The following is an 18,379-nucleotide window of genomic DNA, read 5'->3' as shown; positions in this document are numbered from 1 at the left end:
GAGCTCGCAGCCCAGGGTCCCAGAGAAGGGTCTGAGCCCAGGAGAACGGAACTACCGCCATTGTTCCCTCCTGCTCCCAACCCTGCCCCCACATATAACATCACAATCTAGCGACTGGGGTGCCCAGCCCCAGAGAACACCCAAGGCTCCGCCCTCCACCGTAACAAGAGTGACCAGACCGGGGAAAAAAAGAGAGATAGGGAAAGATATGTTTCCAATAGAACAGATCAGTCTCCCAGGACTCATCCTTTTGAGCGACCAAGAAATAGCCAATTTATCAGAATCACAGTTCAAAACACTGGTGATCAGAAAGCTCATGGAATTGGTTGATTTTGGGCGCAATTTAGATGAAAGGATGGAGGTTACCATAAAAGAGATGCAGGAAGATATATGGAGGAGAGCCAATAGTGAAAGGAAGGAATCTGAGTCTCAAAACAATACAGTGGACCAGAAGGAAGATAGAATCAACCAAGCAGGAAAGCATGATGAAATAAGAATTCAAAAAATTGAGGAAAAGATTAAGAGCATCCAGGACACCTTTAAACGTTCCAACATCTGAATTATAGGGGTACCAGAAGGGGAGGAGCAACAAGTGGAAAAGTTATTTGAACAAATAATAAAGGAGAACTTTCCCAATCTGGCAAAGGGAACAGTCTTCCAAGAAATCCAAGAAGCTCAGAGAGCCCCAAAGAAGTTGGACCCAAGAAGAAACACACCAAGGCACATCATAATTACATTAGCCAAGGTAGAAACGAAGGAGAGAATCCTAGAAGCAGCAAGAGATAAGGGGACAGTCACCTACAAAGGAGTTCCCATCAGACTGTCAGCTGATTTCTCAAAAGAAACCTTACAGGCAAGAAGGGGCTGGAAAGAAATATTCCAAGTCATGAAAGACAAGGACCTACATCCCAGATTGCTCTATCCAGCAAAGCTCTCATTTAGAATGGAAGGGCAGATAAAGTGCTTTTCAGATAAGGTCAAGTTAAAGGAGTTCATCATCACCAAGCCCTTATTTTATGAAATACTAAAGGGACTTATCTAAGAAAAGAAGATAAAGAAAAGACATGTATGGTAAAAGGACAGCAAACTCACAATTATTAACAACCACACCTAAAGCAAAACCAAAAGAAACTAAGTAAACAACTAGAACAGGAACAGAACCACAGAAATGGAGGGCACATGGAGGGTTAGCAGCAGGGGGGTGGGAGGAGGAAAGAGGGGAAAAAGGTATAGAGAATAAGTAGCATAGAATGTAGGTTGAAAATAGATAGGGGGAGGGCAAGAATAGTACGGGAAATGTAGAAGCTGAAGAACTCATAAGTATGACACATGGACATGAACTAAAGGGGGGAAAAGTGGGTGGGAGAGGGGGTACAGGGTAGAGGGGAGAGAAGGTGGGGAATGGGACAACTGTAATAGCATAATCAATAAAATATATTTAAAAAATATTGAAACTTTGTTTTTAATACTTATTCCATGTCCTTAAGTTTTTAAAAATTGAGACTGTTAGTTTATTACTAGAAAATTATATTTATTATGTTTCAGAAAGTTGTATATTCTTTTTTTAAGAATTCTTTTCTTTTTTAAAAAGACTTTATTTATTTATTTTTTAGAGAGAGGGGGAGGGAAGGAGAAAGAGAGGAAGAGAAACATCAATGCATGGTTGCCTTTCATGTGCCCCTAACTTGGGACCTGGCCTGCAACCCAGGCATATGCCCTGACTGAGGATCGAACCGGCAACCCTTTGGTTTGCAGCCCCACACTCAGTCCACTGAGCTACACCAGCCAGGGCAGAAAGTTATATATTCTTTTTTTTATTAAGATTTTATTTATTTATTTTCAGAGAGGGGAGGGAGGGAGAAAGAGAGAGAAACATCAATGTGCGGTTGCTGGGGGTCATGGCCTGCAACTGAGGCATGTACCCTGACTGGGAATTGAACCTGCGACACTTTGGTTCGCAGCCTGCGTTCAATCCACTGAGCTATGCCAGCCAGGGCTGAAAGTTGTATATTCTTAATGTGGTAAATTGTATTTGTAATATCTGGTTGGTATTCCTCATCAAACTGCTTCCTATGTCACTGCTTATGTGCTTATGTAGTTTAAATAACCTCAACCAGTATGGAAGATCAAAAGGCTATATTAGAATTAGGAACATGTAGCTAACAAGTAAAAGAAAGTGACTGTAAAATAGAGATTAACTATAATTTTATTTTTGCTTTTTCTGTATATTATTAAAGGTACTACAGAAATCTTCATAAATAGTTTTAAGAGGTTAGCTATTTTTATGTTTGCTACAAACTCCTTTTGCAGTCTACTGAGGCCTATGGATGCCTTCTCAGAATCATGCTTTAAAAAATATAAAATAAAATACATAAGATTAAGAGAAACAATTATATTGTTATACAATCATAGCCGCAGATGCTTTTAGAGGAGGCCTTTGAACCAGATTAACTTTAAAACTCAATGCAGAATCTTAGTATCTCCTTTCTTTAAATTCAGTGATTACATGTAAATAATTGGACATCATATAGACCCCATCTTGCATACTACCATTAAGTATAAAAAGTTATATAATGTTCAGTGTGGCTATGTTAAAGCAATCTTACATTCATTTTTGACATTTTAGGAAAACCAAAGGCAATATGATTCAGGTACATACAGGGTGAGGCGAAAGTAGGTTTAGAGTTGCTCATATGGAAAATAATATAATAATTCATAAATAATAATACAAGGATCCTGGCTGGTGTATTTCAGTGGATTGAGTGTGGGCTGTGAACCAAAGGGTAGCTGGTTCAATTCCTAGTCAGGGCACATGCCTGGGATGCAGGCCAGGTCCTCAGAGAGGGCCATGTGAGAGGCAACCACACACTGATGTTTCTCTCTTTCTTTTTCTCCCTCCCTTCCACTCTCTCTAAAAATAAATAAATAAAACCTTAAAAAATAATACAAGGATAAATTCTGTGTTCCATGTACTCACACCACTGTAAGCCTACTTTTACCCCACTCTGTATTTTCTTTAGAGCAGGAACTAAATTCTGAAATTAATTAAAAATATAATTCCCCAATTCTTTTAGAAAATCTGATTGAGTTGGGATATACTACCACTTAATGTATTGGGAAGATAAAAAGAAAAATATGGTGATATGAATTGCCATTATGGGAAAACAAAACTTTCCAACAATTACAAAAATATATAAAATATAGCATATATAATACATATATAAAGCATTATATTACCTTTATTAAGATAATAAGAGCATAAAGAAGACTGTCGTATTATAGTAGCTATGATGAAATAATAGGAAACAATTATTCACACTATTCCAATGTTTTCTTTTCAATATGGGGAACATCCACAACTAATTATATTACTAAACATAAGAAATCAATAAAGGTTCTGGGTTGATACCTGATGCCTTAGTAACTAAAAAAAAAATACATCTTATTTTTTAGAGCAGCTTTAGGTTCACAGCAAAAATTGGGCAGAAAGTACAGAGTTCCAACAGATTCTCTACTCTCATACATACATAACCTCTCCACTAACATCTGCTTTCAGAATGTTGAAATTTGTTACAATTGATGAACCTACATTGACACATCATTATCACCCAAAGTCCATAGGTTATAGTAAGGTTCATACTTGGGGTTATACATTCTATGGGTTTTGACAAATATGTAATAACATGTACCCATCTTGATACTATCACACAGAATAGTGTCACTGACCTAAAAATTATCTGTTCTCTCCCTATTCACCTCTCTGTCCCTCAAACCCTTGATCTTTTTACTGTCTCCATAGTTTGGCCTTTTCCAAAATGTTATATAGTTGGAATCATACAGTATGTAGCACATTTAAATTGGCTTCTTTTACTTAGTAATATGCATTCAAGGTTTGACCATGTCTTTTTCATGGCTTGATAGCTAATTTCTTTTTAGCACAAAATAATATTCTATTGTCTAGATATACCACAGTTATGCATTTACTTGTTGTAGGGCATCTTGGTTGCTTCTGAGATTTGGCAACTATGAATAAGGCTGCTATAAACGTCTTTGTGCAGGGTTTTGGTGGACATAAATTTTCAACTCATTTGGATAAATGCTGACTGCACAGTTGCTAGAGTCTATGGTAAGAGTATGGTTACTTTTGTAAGAACCTGCCAAATTGTCTCCCAAAGTTGTTGGACCATTTTGCATTCCTACCAGTAATGAGAGTTTCTATTGCTCCACATCCCTGCCAGCATTTGATACTGTTAGTATTCTGGACCTGAACCATTTTAATAGGTATGTTGTAGTGGTAACTCATTGCTTTTTTAATTTGTAATCCCCTAATGACATATGATGTTAATCACCTTTTCACATGCTTATTTGCTATCTGCATATTTTCTTTGGTGAGGTGTTTGCTGAGGGCCTTTTCTCCCCGTTTTTTAAATTGTAATTTTTTTTATTGTTGAGTTTTAATACTTATTTGTATATTTTGGACAGCATTTATCAGGCTTTTTTCTGCAAATATTTACTCTCATGTGGCTTGTTTTCTAGTTCCCTCAACACTGTCTTTCTCAGAGCAGAAGTTTTTAATTTTAATGAGGTCCAGCTAATCAATTATTTCTCTCATGGATTGTGCCTTTGGTGTTATATCTAGAAAGTCATCATCAAACCCAAGGTCATCTAGATTTTATCCTATGTTTATTTCTAGGAGTTTTATAGTTTTACATTTAGGTCTGTAATGAATTTTAAGTTAATTTTTGTGAAGGGTGTGATGCAGTGCCTAGATTTTTCTTTTTTGTATATGGATATCTAGTTATTCCGGCATTATTTGTTGAAAGACTATCTTTGCTCCATTATATTGCATTTGCCCCTTTGTAAAAGATTGGTTGACTGTATTTATGTGGGTCTATTTCTGGGCTCTCTCTTCTGTTCCACTGATCTGTTTGTCTATTCTTTGCTGATACCGGACTACTTTGATTACTGTAGTTTTATTATGTCTTGAAGTTGTGTAGTGCTAGTACTCTGACTTTGGTCTCCTCCTTTAGCATTGTGTTGGTTATTCTGGGATTTTTGCATTTCCATATAAAGTTTAGAATAAGTTACTGATATCCACAAAATAACTTGCTAAGATTTTAATTGGGATTGTGTTATACCACATAGTACACCCATTATATGAAATAGACAAAATTCACAGTAAGAAACAGAAAATATATCCTATGAATACTTTCACGGAAAAATTATTTGGCCAATTTTTAAAGTTGAGAGAGGAAGCTTTTATACAAAACTTGGTTAAAGTTTACAGAGTGACATAAATAAGTCTTCTATAAGGGTTTACAATATAAAATAGGCTTTTTTTTTCACCTTGCAGTGAAGAACTAATACAGTTTAGGTTGAGAATATTTCATTGTAGAAAAAATAAAGGAAGATAGGGTGTTTTGCAGTTGCAATTTACAAAGATTTTAAAATCTGTTACTAATGTGTTTATTCTGAAGTTTTAAAGATAAGCAACAAATACAACACTCTGAAACAATACTGTTTCATGAAGTGTATCACTATAACTAAAGTCTAAAGTACTGAAGAAAGGCCCAGAGGATGTACAGTAAATTTCAATAAATCTTATCTGATATAGTTGTGTGGAGAAAGCTCAGATTGACAGAATCCTATGTTAATTATCCGAGTAACAAAAAAGCAAGCAGAAAATTATTGCTTTGGTAATACAAACATGTACAAGACATTTCCAAGTGGACCACTGATGTATAGTATAATAATCAAAATAGTACTGTATTATATATTTGAAAATTACTAAGAGAATATATATTAAAAGTTCTTATCACAAGAAAGTTGTAATTATGTGAGGTTTTGGATGTTAAACAGACTTACCATGGTGGTTATTTTGCAATATGCTCATATATTGACTCATTATGTTATATACCTAAAACTAATGTGATGTTATATGTCAATTATAAAAAAATAAACATTTGTTGAAAGAAAAAAAGGTAGGCCACTGAGATATGTAATTATTTCCAGGTTATATCTGTAAACTTTATTTTCCTTTCAAGAGAAAGGAAAAATTAACTATGAGTGTGAGATCTGGAGATAATTCTCTGGAAGAGAGCTGTCTTTTTTTGTTGTCACTTATTGCATTGTTTGCATGTTTTGTTATTTTTTTTTCCTTGAGACAATTTTCTCCTGAGGGCATCATAGGCTAGATTATTTGTAATATTTTGAGGGGTGGGAAAAAATAGAGGGATGAAAAGTGGGCTAAACGAGTCCCAAAGCTCTGTGCCGTGGTTTGTCGGGTTGTTATGTCTATGACAGAGTTCCTGGCACTATCATCTAGGCTGTATCAATGCAGTTGTTGCCATTTCAATAGGCAACCTTGCCTGACAGGGACTCAGTCTCTCAATACTTCTGCCTTGCATGTGCTCTTCTTGTAACGCTCATTATTGTCAGAGAACATAGCCCAATATAAATTACTGAATTTATAGAAATTTAATTTGTGACTAAAATATAATCAATTTTTTGAAATGTTCTTTGGATGCTAGAAAATAAATATCTTTCTTTGCAAGGTACAAAATTCAATATGTATTATTCATATATAATGTTTTTTAGATCATACTTAAATTTAATTATGATATTAAAGTTCCCCAGTTGTGTTTTTTTCTTCTGGTATTTCTAACAGTTAATAACTATATTTTTTGATATTACATTATTTGACTTGGTGTGACCTTTTATTACAATAAACTGGCTCTCTGTATCTTGTTTAATGTTTTTTTACTTTGAAATTTACTTTCTTATATTAATGTCATCCTTCTTTTCCCCCCTACTGTTGTTGCTTACATCTGTCTGATATATATTGGCTGGAACACAACTCAATCTAGTGCTCTTTGCACTTTGAAGCTAATTTTTTATTTTTGTTAAGATTACATATAGTTTTAAAGTCAAGTAGCAGTTAAATGGTAAGGAAAAAAGGGCTCCAACATTACCTTCCCTCACTCCTATCCTATTTCATTTCTTCATAAGTAGTCACATTCCCTTATTTTGAGTTGTTTCTTCTAGTATTTACTTCCACATTTCTATTTCTATTAACTGAACAATTTCATTATCTAATGACTTCTTATATGATACATGAGGATTTTAATTCTTATCTTATTTCCTTACCCATCCTCTTTATAAGTTTTGCTTATATTTTCATTATTATGCTCAAGTAGATTCTGTTCTTTAAAGATCCAAGTGGTGTATTATAATTACATTTTCTTTCTTGAGCAACTTTTTGTTTTTCACTAATTGCTTCATTTCCCCCCATAGTTTTCTTTGAAACTATGACTAAGTCTCTCTGTACCCTTCAACAGCTCTGTGAAATACCTAACACAATTTTCTACACAAAAATTATTTCCCACCTCTTTCCTGCAGAGAACCATCCTAAATCTAACCCTGCTCTCTCTAATCTGGCTGGCTGCTGTTTAAATCAGCTGAATAGTTATTTAATGAATTTTACCCAAACAGCAACTTACTTGATCTGGACCCACAGAACATTAATAAGATGCTGAAAGCCCTGAATGAGTGCTCCAAATGGGGCCAGATTTTCATCCTGGGCTGCCTATCCAATTATAACCTTAAAGATGATGGAGAGGCTCAGAGCATCTATGAGTGGTAACTCTCTGGCTATCTCTTACCAACTCAACTATTTCTAGAGAAATATATTTGGACAAAGTATTAACATCAGAAGAAGTCTGTTTTACATTTTGATGCAACTTGAGTAACACTGTAGACTTTGAGACTAGGTCAAAATTATGGTTTTACTTCATGTTTGCAGTACAGTGATTACAGTGATAATAGCAGTGAAGGAATGGAGTGAGTGATGATGAGGTGAGGGAATATGAGAGAGTGGGGAGGCGCTTTAAAATTAACTGTTTTGTATTGAGTTCCAACACCTGGGATGGGTTGGAAGCATAAATATGAGTGTAAAATAGGTAATTTCCATCATTTTATTGTCAAGAGTATGCCTATTTTCCTTACCAAAGTACACTGAAACCAGAATTGATATTACCATCACAACTGTTCATCAATCCACAGTTCCTTACTAGAGATACAGTCCCATTTCCTTGCAGTAATGATGTAAGAGCATCATTAAGAAACTAGGTCATATGGGAATAAACAGAATTCCCTGCTATATAGTAGATAGTTGAAATCTATTGAATATATATATGTATATACATACACAAATCTAATTAGATTATCACTCTTTGGCCTGGATCTGATTTAGGTTAAATGAACACATTCCCAAACTGGAAGAGTTTAACTGTTTTCATTTTGGCATACATTTTATTTTTAATTTTTATTGAATTCATTAGGGTGACATTGGTTAATAAAATTATACAGGTTTCAGATGCAAAATTTTATAATACATCATCTGTATATTGCACTGTATATTGCATCACCACCCAAAGTAAAGTCTCCTTCTGTTACCACTTATTTCCACTTTACCCTCCTCTAACTCTCCCCACCCTCTTTCCCTCTGGTAATCACCATACTGTTGTCCGTTTGAATGAGTCCTCCTCCCTTTTGTTTCCCTTGCTCAAGGGGATATAGAAGAAAAAATACTGCTATGAGAAATACCTGAGATTTTGTTGCCTATGTTTTCTTCTAGGATATTTATGGTCTTGAATCTTACATTTAAATTTTTAATCCATTTTGAGTTTATTCTCCTGTATGGTGTAAAAAGGTAATCTAATTTCATTTTTTTTGCGTGTATCTGTCCTATTTTTCCCCAACACTGTTTACTGCATAGACTATCTTTATCCCATTGTATGTTCTTGCTTCCTTTGTCAAATATTAACTGACCACAATGGTGTGGGTTTATTTTTGGACTTTCTATTCTGTTCCATTGATATATGTGTATGTTTTTATCCCAGTACAATGTTCTTTTGCTCACTATAGCTTTGTAGTATAATGTGATAACCTGGTAATGTGATTCCTCCAACTTTGTTCTTCTTAAGATTGCTGTGGCTATTTGGAGTCTTTTGTGGTTCTATATAATTTTCTGGAATAGTTGTTCTAGTACTGTGAAGTACACCATTAATATTTTAATAGGAATTGTGTTAAATCTATAGATTGCTTTAGGTCATATGGACATTTCAATGATGTTAATTCTTCCTATCCATGAACACGGTATATGCTTCAGTTTATTGTACGTTCTTCAGTTTCTTTCTTCAGTGTCTTATATTCCTGAGTACAGGTCTTTTATATTCTTGGTTAAATTTGTTCCTAGGCATTTTATTCTTTTTGAAGCAATTGTGAATGGAATTGTTTTCTTAGTTTTTCTTTCTTATGGTTCAGTATTGGTATATAAAAATGCAACTGATTTCTGGACATTTGTATCCTGCTACTTTACTGAGTTCATTTATCAGTTCTAGTAGTTTCTTGGTGGAATCTTAGGAGTTCTCTATAAACAGTATCATGTAACCTGCAAATAATGACCATTTTACTTCTAATCCTTTCTAGTTTAGATGCCTTTTACTTCTTTTTCTTGTCTGATTACTGTGGCTGGGACTTCCAGTACTACATTGAATAGGAGTGGTGAAAGCAGGCATCTTTTCTTATTCCCAATTTTAAGGGAAACACTTGTAGTTTTTGCCCATTGAATATGATGTTGGCTGTGAGTTTGTTATATATGGACTTTATTATGTTAAGGTATATTCCCTGTACTTCCACTTTGCTGAGAGTTTTTATCATAGTTGGGATGAAGGGCATGCCAGATGATTTCCCTGCATCTATTGATATGACCATGTGGCTTTTATCCTTCCTTTTGTTTACATGGTGTATCATGTTTATTGACTTGCAGATATTGTACCAACCTTGCATCCCTGGAATAAATCCCACTTGATCATGATGTATGATCTTTTTAATGTACTGCTGGATGTAGATTGCTAGTATTTTGTTGAGGACTTTAACATACATGTTCATCAGGAATATTAGCCTATAGTTTTTTTCCTTTGCTGGTTTTTGGAATTAGGATAATGTTGGCCTTGTAAAATGAGATTAGGAGTCTTCCCTCCTTTTGAATTATTGGGAATAGTTTGAGAAGGATAGGGTTTAGTTCTCTGAATGTTTGGTAAAGTTCACCTGTGAAGCTATTGCTCTAGGACTTTTATTGAGAGTTTTTTTTTTAATTTTTAAAAAGATTTTATGTGTTTATTTTTAGAGAGAGGGGAAGGGAAGGAGAAAGAGAGGGAGAAAAATATCAATAAATGTGTGGTTGCCTCTCACACACATCCCCACCGGGGATCTGGCCCACAACCCATGCATGTGCCTTGACTAGGAATCGAACTGGAGACCCTTTGGTTTGCAGCCTGTGTTCAATCCACTGAGCTACACCACCAGGGCTGTTAGGATTTTTTAAATTAATGCTTCAATTTTATTAGTTGTAATTGGTTTATTCAGATTTTCTGATTCTTCCTGATTCAATTTTGGAAGACTGTATGTTTCTAGGAATTTATCCATTTCACCCAGGTTGTCCAATTTGTTGGCATATAGTTTTTCATAAAATTTTCTTCTAGTGCTTTGTATTTCTCCTCTTTTATTTGTGTCTTCTCTCTTTTTTCCTTTTATATATATATACATTATAGAATCTTATTATATAATTTATGTTATGTGTAAATTTATATAATCTTATTATATATAATCATATATATAATTTAATCTTCAACTGAGGATATTTTTGTTGATTTTAGATGGTGTAAGGGGGGGGGGGGGGGGAGAGAGACAGAAAGATCCATGTGACAGAGAAACACTGATTAGTTGCCTCCCATATACACCCTGACTGGGGCTTGAACCTGCAACCTAGGTACATGTCCCGACCAGGGATCAATCCTGCAACCTTTTGGTGTACAGGATGACAATCTAATCACCCTAGCCACCTGGGCAAGGCATTCTTTTTTCTTGATGAGTCTGGTTCAAGGTTTATCAATCTTATCTTTTCAAAAAACCAACTCTTGGTTTCATTGATCTTTTATACTTTTTTTATACTTTAATTCATTTATTTCTTCTCTGATCCTTACTATTTTTCTTCTACTCACTTTGGGCTTTGTTCTTTTTCTAGTTCCTTTAAGTATAAAGTTCGAGTGTTTGAGATTCTTCTTGTTTCTTGAGGTAGACCTGTAATTCTATGGATTTCTTTTTTAGGACCACTTTCACTTTGTCCCATCGACTTTTGGCTGTCATATATTCATTTTTATTTGTTTTAAGACATCTTCTGATTTCTTGCTTGATATTTTTGTTAATCCATTTAATTGTTTTATAACATGTTATTTAGCTTCCATGTTTTTGGTTTTTTTCCTTGTGACTGATTTCCAGTTTCATACCATTATACCATCAGAGAAGATGTTTGATATGATTATAATCTTAAATTTACTGAGACTTGTTTTGCATCCTAACATGTGGTCTATCTTAAAAAATTTTCCATGTGCACTTGAAGAGAATGTATATTCTGCTGCTTTGGGGTGACATGCTCTGAAGATATCAATTAAATCCTTTTGGTCTAGTGTGTCATTTAAGGTCTGTGTCCTTGTTGATTTTCTTTCCGGAAGATCTATCCATTGATCTCAATGTGGTGTTAAAATTCCCTGCTATGACTGTATTACTGTCAACCTTTCCCTTTATGTCCATTAAGATGTGCTTCACATATTTAGGTGCTACTATGTTGAGTGAGTAAATGTTTACAAGGGTTCTAACCTCTTGTTGAATTGTTCCCTTTATCATTATGTAGTGTCCTTCTTTGTCTCTCACTATATCCTTTATTTTGAAGTCTACTTTGTCAGATATAAGTACTGCTACCCCTAGATTTTTTTCATTTCCTTTTGCATGAAGTTTTTTTCCACCCCTTAACTTTATTTATTTATTTAAGATTTTATTTATTTCTTTTTAGAGAGAGTGGAAGGGAAGGAGAAGGAGGGCAAGAAACATCAATGTGTGGTTGCCTCTTGTGCATCCCCCACTGTGGACCTGGCCTGCAACCCAGGCATGTGCCCTGACTGAGAATCAAACCAGTGATCCTTTGGTTTGCAGCCCACACTCAATCCACTGAGGTACATCAGCCAGGGCCGACCCCTTTACTTTTAGTCTGTGTGTATCTTTCATTCTAAGGTGGGTCTCTTGGAGACAACATATATATGGGTCTTGTTTTCTTATCTGTTCAGCTACCCTATGTCTCTGGATTGAAGCATTTAAGCCATTTACATTTAAAGTGATTTTTGATAAGTATGTAATTATTGCCATTTTATTCCTTTAACTATGTTCATCTGTTTTTCTCTTCTTCCTCCAAGCAGACCCTTTAACATTTCTTGTAATACAGGTTTGGTGGTAACAAACTCCTTTAGCTTTTTCTTGTCTGGGAAGATCTTTATTTGTCCTTCAATTTTAAATGATAGCCTTGCTGGGTAAAGTAGTCTTGGCTGTAGGTCCTTGCTTTTCATCACTTGTAATATTTCATGTCAATTCCTTCTGGCTTCAAATGTTTCTGTTAAGAAATCAGCTGACAGTCTTATAGGAGCACTCTTGTAAGTAGCTGTCTTTCTTTTGCTGCTTTTAAGATTCTCTGTCTTTACCCTTTGCCATTTTAATTATGAGGTGTCTTGATGTGGGCCTCTTTGGATTAATTTTTGTTTGGAATTCTCACAGTTCCTGGACTTGTGTATGTTAAAACTTCACAAGGTTAGAAATATTTCCAGACATTATTTTTTTCAAATCGTTTTTCAATTCCTTACTCTTTCTCTCCTCCTTCTAGTAACCCTATGATGCAGATGTTATTAATACTTTATTTGCCCCAAAGGTCCCTTAAGCTATCCTTATTTTTAAAAAATCTTTTTTCTTTTTATTACTCTGATTGGGCATTTTGTGCTATCTTATCTTATAATCACTGATTCACTCCACTCCATTATCTAACCCACTGTTTATTCCTTCTAGTGTATCTTCATTTCAGATATTGCATTCTTCATTTCTGACTGGTTATTTTTAATGGTTTCTATGTCCCTTTTTATGTGTTCTTTCTTTTTCTGAAGTTCACACTAAGTTCCTTCAGTATCCTTATAACCATTTTTTTAAAACTCTGTATCTGGTAAACTTCTTGCCTCCACATCATTACCCACATTTTTTGGACTATAAGATGCATGTCCCCAAATTTGGGAGGAAAAGTGGGGGTGCGTTTGTAGTCCCAAATGTAGCTTACCTGGCTTGCTAGGGGGGTGGGCACCAGCCTATGTTGTTATTAAATATTTTACCACATTTTTTGCTTCAAAATTTTTTCCGTATTTTCCTCCTCTAAAACCTAGGTGCATCTTATGGTCCGGTGCACCTTACAGTCCAGAAAAATTTGGTAGGCTTTTTTCTGGTGATTTATTCTTTACTTTCATTTGGAGCACTTTTCTTGGTCTCCCCATTTTATTGGCCTTTTTGTGTTTGTTTCTATGTATTAGGTAGATCTGCTATGACTCCCAGTCCTGGAGTGACCTTATACAGTAGGTGTCCTGTGGGACCCAGTGGCACAGTCCCCATGATCACCTGAGCTGGGTTCTCCAGGAATGCCCCTTGTGTGGTTTATGTGACCCCTCCTCTTATAATTAAGTCTTGATTGCTGCTCAACCATTTGTGTGTGGGGCTAGCCTTCAGGCGGCTGACTGCGAGGATCGACCTGACCACAGTGTACATGCTGCTGTGTAGGTGCTAACCACCCAAAATGGAATTTGCCTCAGCAGGGTCTGGTACCTGTAGAAATCTGCCTTGGATGTTGCACCTTTGAAGCTAATTGGATCCTGTCTGATGTTGGGAGGGGCTCTGGTGCAAACCAATGTCAGATACTGCCTGTGACTGGCCCTGGGTAACCCATGTAGAGCTACAAAGGAATCCACAGTTTGTGGCTGCCTCTGCTGGGCCTGGGTGTACACAGGGAAGACCAATCTGCACACCAAGGCTTGCTTTTACTAGCACGGAACCCAGTAAAAGTTCAGCAGAAGTCCTAAAAGGCACCCCAAGATCCACTTCCACCTGTCTCCGTTTGCCTGCTAGACTCAGTCATTGAAAGAGACTCTGACAGTGCTTAAGTTGAATGAGGTAGGTTCTTAGTGAGTCACCAGGTAGAGGCAAGTGGTGTTCACCAGATACAGGTTCAAACAGTGCCAGTGCTGGGTCTGAGGCCACTCAGCAAATGTCCCAGGGTATACCAACTCTAGCTCTCCCCTGCTGGGTACCCATAGACTTTGTGGTAGGGCAGGGTCTCAGAGAGTTATCAGGGTGAGGCCAACAGAGTTTATCAGGCTCAAGCTGACCAAGATCTGGCTGTGAGAAGGGAGAGCTCTGCACTGGTTGGGTGTGAGAGGGAAAAATGGCCACTGTCCTAGAGTCACACAACTCAGTCAGTTTATGATTCTGACAGAAGCCCAAGTTCAGCAGGGCAAGGCTTACAGGAGTTGAGAGGGTGGGGCTAGTGGATCTTCTGTGAGAGGAAGGTGCTGGTCAGGCTTTGGGGAATGTGGTAGGAGTGGCTCCTGCCCCAGAGCCACACACTTAGTCTATCTTAGATTCTGCCCAGACCTCAGCAGGATGGGTCTACCAGAAGTTGGGAGGGTGGGGCTAGTATATCTCTCGTGAGGGGATGGTGCTGGTTAGGTTCACAGGAAAGTGGGAGAAATATTGCCATACCCCAAAGACACATCACTCAGTCACTCACACTCCTGAGTCTGCCCAGACCTCTACACCCTAGGTCAGACAGCTGATTCTTCAGCAGGAGGTGAGTTCCATGGACGGGGTGACAGGGAATCCAGAGGACAGGGCTATTGCATTCCCTCAGGTTGATGCTATAAGAAAGGGAGTGCTCCACCCAAGAAAGATGGTGTCTGCAGTGTCGGAGACTCAGCACCAGTGGTCTTGGTGGCTATCCCTTCAGCTTTCTCCCCAGAGCCACAAACCCCAGTCTCTTCTCACATGGCTCTAGTCTGCTCTGCCCTACCTCTGCCTTAGCCCAGGGAGAGTGGCTGCAACCGAGATTTTGTGCGTTGGGACTTCAAAAGGGCTCTGTGTCTCGAGCAGACTCATCTCTCCTTGGCAGACAGAATCCCTGCTGATTTTCATAGTGATGTTATGTGGTGTGCCTCTGCCTACCTGGCTCCAGTGGTCTGAACTGGGGAGCCCAGCGTTGAGACCCCACACTCCTCAGGGGGAACTTTTGCAGCTAAGATATCCCTCTTGAATCTCAGCTGCTGCCCATGGGAGCAGGGTCAGTCCTTTTTGCATCTCTACCCTCCTACCAGTCTCGATGTGGCTTCTTCTATAAATCCTTGGTTATAAGACTTCTGTTCAGATTATCTTCAGTTTGTTATTCTGGATGACTGTAGTATATTTTAGTTGTAATACCAGTGTGGTCCTGGGAGGCGGTGAGTGTAACATCCTACTCTGTTATCTTGGATCTTATCCCACAAATTTTACATGCCATTAACATAGACAATAAAAATCTGAGTATATAAAATATCTAGGCAAATTCATAAAAAACAGAAAATAGATTAGATGTTACCAGGGACTAAGGGGGGGGGGATGGGAAGTTATTGCTTAATGTGTACAGGGTTTCCATTTGGGATTATGAAAAAGTTTGGAAATAACATAGTTGTGATGGTTATACACATTACCACTTAGTTGTACCCTTAAAAATGGAAAATACTAAGTTTTATGTATTTTACCATAGTAAATAAAACATTTTTGACCATGTGTCATTTATTACTTATTAAAAACTAATAAAGATAAATTATAGTTAATTTGGGATTCTACTTCCTTTGTATGAAAGAGTTCACTAATTCTGATCACAAATGTGATATAAATATCCAAAGTTGTTGTTTTTCAGAAAAGAAATTTGGAAATCATAAAATATGAGCAAGAAAAAAATACCCAGAAAATACAGTCAAAACAAACTTCTTACTTTAATTGGTTCAGGCTGCATCACAGGTGCAGGCATAGCAATGGCACTTGGTGCATAAACCTGATGATATGTTGCTTGAACTCCATGATCAGAATAAGGCTATTAAAAAAAGAAAAGAAATGTATTGCCTTTTATTTATCAATTCAAAATATTTATTCAGCATTACAATGTACTAGGCATTGTACTACATAATAGAGAAACACATCTGAAAAACACATCCCCTGTCTTTAACTTATAAACTGATCAGATACAGACAAGTAGTCAAAATTACCAGCAGTCCCATGAGACATGTATAAGGATGGACAGGAGAAAAGAATTATTTGATTTAGCTTAAGAAAGTTGTGGAGGTGATCAGGGAAATTTTTCTAGCGCAGTTGAAGCTTGAATTTGAAGAACGAGGGAAAGAAGATGGGAACAGTACATACAAAGGCATAGATAGAGGCAACCCAAAACACATCTTATCTGGAAGTTCTGCACAGGTTGTCTGATATGGCTAAAGAAGAACATACACTAAAAGATAGCTGAAAGATGAGATATTAGAGTAAAAGGGGGAACAGATCACATCAAAGCAGATTTTTGCCTTGTCCAATAGATGGTAGAACCATTTATTGAGACATGGAATACAAGAAAAGCGAGCTTGATGTTTATGTAAGTGTGTGTAAGGGGATTGTAAATATATAAATTTGAGGTATTTGTAGGACTTCTAGTAGAGTTATACTGTGATAGAAAGCTAATGGCTCTATCTAAAGTGGTTTCTACTTAGCAACTCACTCTATTAACCTTACATTTAACCTATACCTTTCTACCAGAACAATATTAATAAAAGTATACATATTATCACAGTATAAGATACAAGCTAATATAAGTAATAACTCCAGAAAAATATTATTAGAGTATAATGATTTAATGATAATATTAGATTGTGTTTAAAAATCTAGAGTAAAAGAATTCTTATCTCACTGCTCCTTCCTTAAAACCAGAAAACAACACCCCCCCCCACCAAAGATAATGCCATCATCAATTAAACAAGGAAATACCCATGATCTCCAAACCACAAACAATTTAGTATGTCTGACAAATGGTATGCAAATTTGGACCCATATAAGGGAGGACTCTGAAGTCTCCTTAGACTTCAGGAAGAATAAAGGTTTGCCTAAAGATTAATGTTCTGAAAGACTTTTTCAAAGAGTCTCAAGTGTAAGGGGCATGTGTCGGGTCAATGCAGAAGCAGGGAATATCTCCACAGAGATCCAATTTTGTATTATTTAATAGAAAGGGATGTGGAATTGAAGGATAAATCATATTTTCCTTGTTTCTGCTACCTACTGCCTTGCCTTATAGCTGAGGAACACTGCTGGAGGTGAAACAGGGTAAAGGTACAAAGGGAAGTAGCAATTACTACAACCCAATATAGAAAAGGATCCCCAGAATGCTAAAGACCAAGGGAAGAGCATTTCAAGCAGGAGACTTAACAACACAGTAGAAAGAGGCTTTCAGACTACAGCTTGGTCCCCCTACGTGTATTTTGAAAACTAGCTGGCCTCAGTTAAAGATTAATATAAAGGTGGAAAGGAAAAGCAAACAACCCAAACATGAATACTGCTTCTTCTCCAACTCCATCAAAGAAAGAGAAAAGTTAAAGAAGATGAGAAATTATCCTAAAAAAGTAGAAAAATTCAGATAAATATAGTTCTTTTGGATCTTAAATAAATTATAGTACCATGACCTCTAAAAAGGTGCCCCAAAAGAGATTTTGAGCCAACAGACATTTATAGACAGTGATGTAAGCAAAGTGACAGAGCTTGAGATAAAAAAGATTAAAAATAAAAGAGATGAAAGTCTCATTAGTCATAATAAAAACAGAATTAACATAATGAGAAATATAGTCATAGTTATTTTGAAAAAGCATATAAACCAACATAAAAAGTACCATAATGAAAAATTACCTTAGAAATGGTAGATATAAAAGACAAAAAAGACATCTAATATATGCATAATTTGTAGTATATTGTTTAATTATTAGTATATTGCCACTTTGTGGCACTGTGTTCCATCAGCCTTCTCAAACTAATACAAGTATCATGTAGCTGTTTTACAGCTAGTCTTTTTTCTTTGAGATTTATAGAAAAAAATAGTACTGGAATAAATTTTTTTCCAAAGCTCTAACAGAAAAAAAAAAAAAGGAAACAAAGACCCTTATTTAAGATCTAGTCAGAAAATCAAAAGGGCAAATGGTTTCCCAGGAAAAATATTATGAAGGCTCATAAATTCCAAGACATATTCTGGTGAAATGATTTCAAGTTAAGATGGACTTTTCAGGCACATAGGGAAAAAAAAAGCAAATTATTCACAAGAGGGAAAAATCAGGTGGGCTTTAAACTCTGTTACAGCTACATTCAACATCAGAAAATAAAAGACTATACTAGGAAGTTC

General features: G+C 36.3%; 1 protein-coding gene across 1 annotated transcript in view; it reads right to left on the bottom strand.

Annotated features, from left to right (window-relative positions):
* BOLL (boule homolog, RNA binding protein) overlaps positions 1 to 18,379 on the bottom strand; it is a 54,708-nt gene that overhangs the window by 8,908 nt on the left and 27,421 nt on the right. The window contains 1 exon segment of the mRNA XM_028509618.2: positions 15,947 to 16,045. Within this exon segment, the coding sequence (XP_028365419.2) occupies positions 15,947 to 16,045 (99 nt within the window).

Source organism: Phyllostomus discolor, chromosome 4 (genome assembly GCF_004126475.2).
Source record: "Phyllostomus discolor isolate MPI-MPIP mPhyDis1 chromosome 4, mPhyDis1.pri.v3, whole genome shotgun sequence".
NCBI lineage: Eukaryota > Metazoa > Chordata > Mammalia > Chiroptera > Phyllostomidae > Phyllostomus > Phyllostomus discolor.
This window is presented reverse-complemented; position numbering and strand designations above follow the sequence as displayed.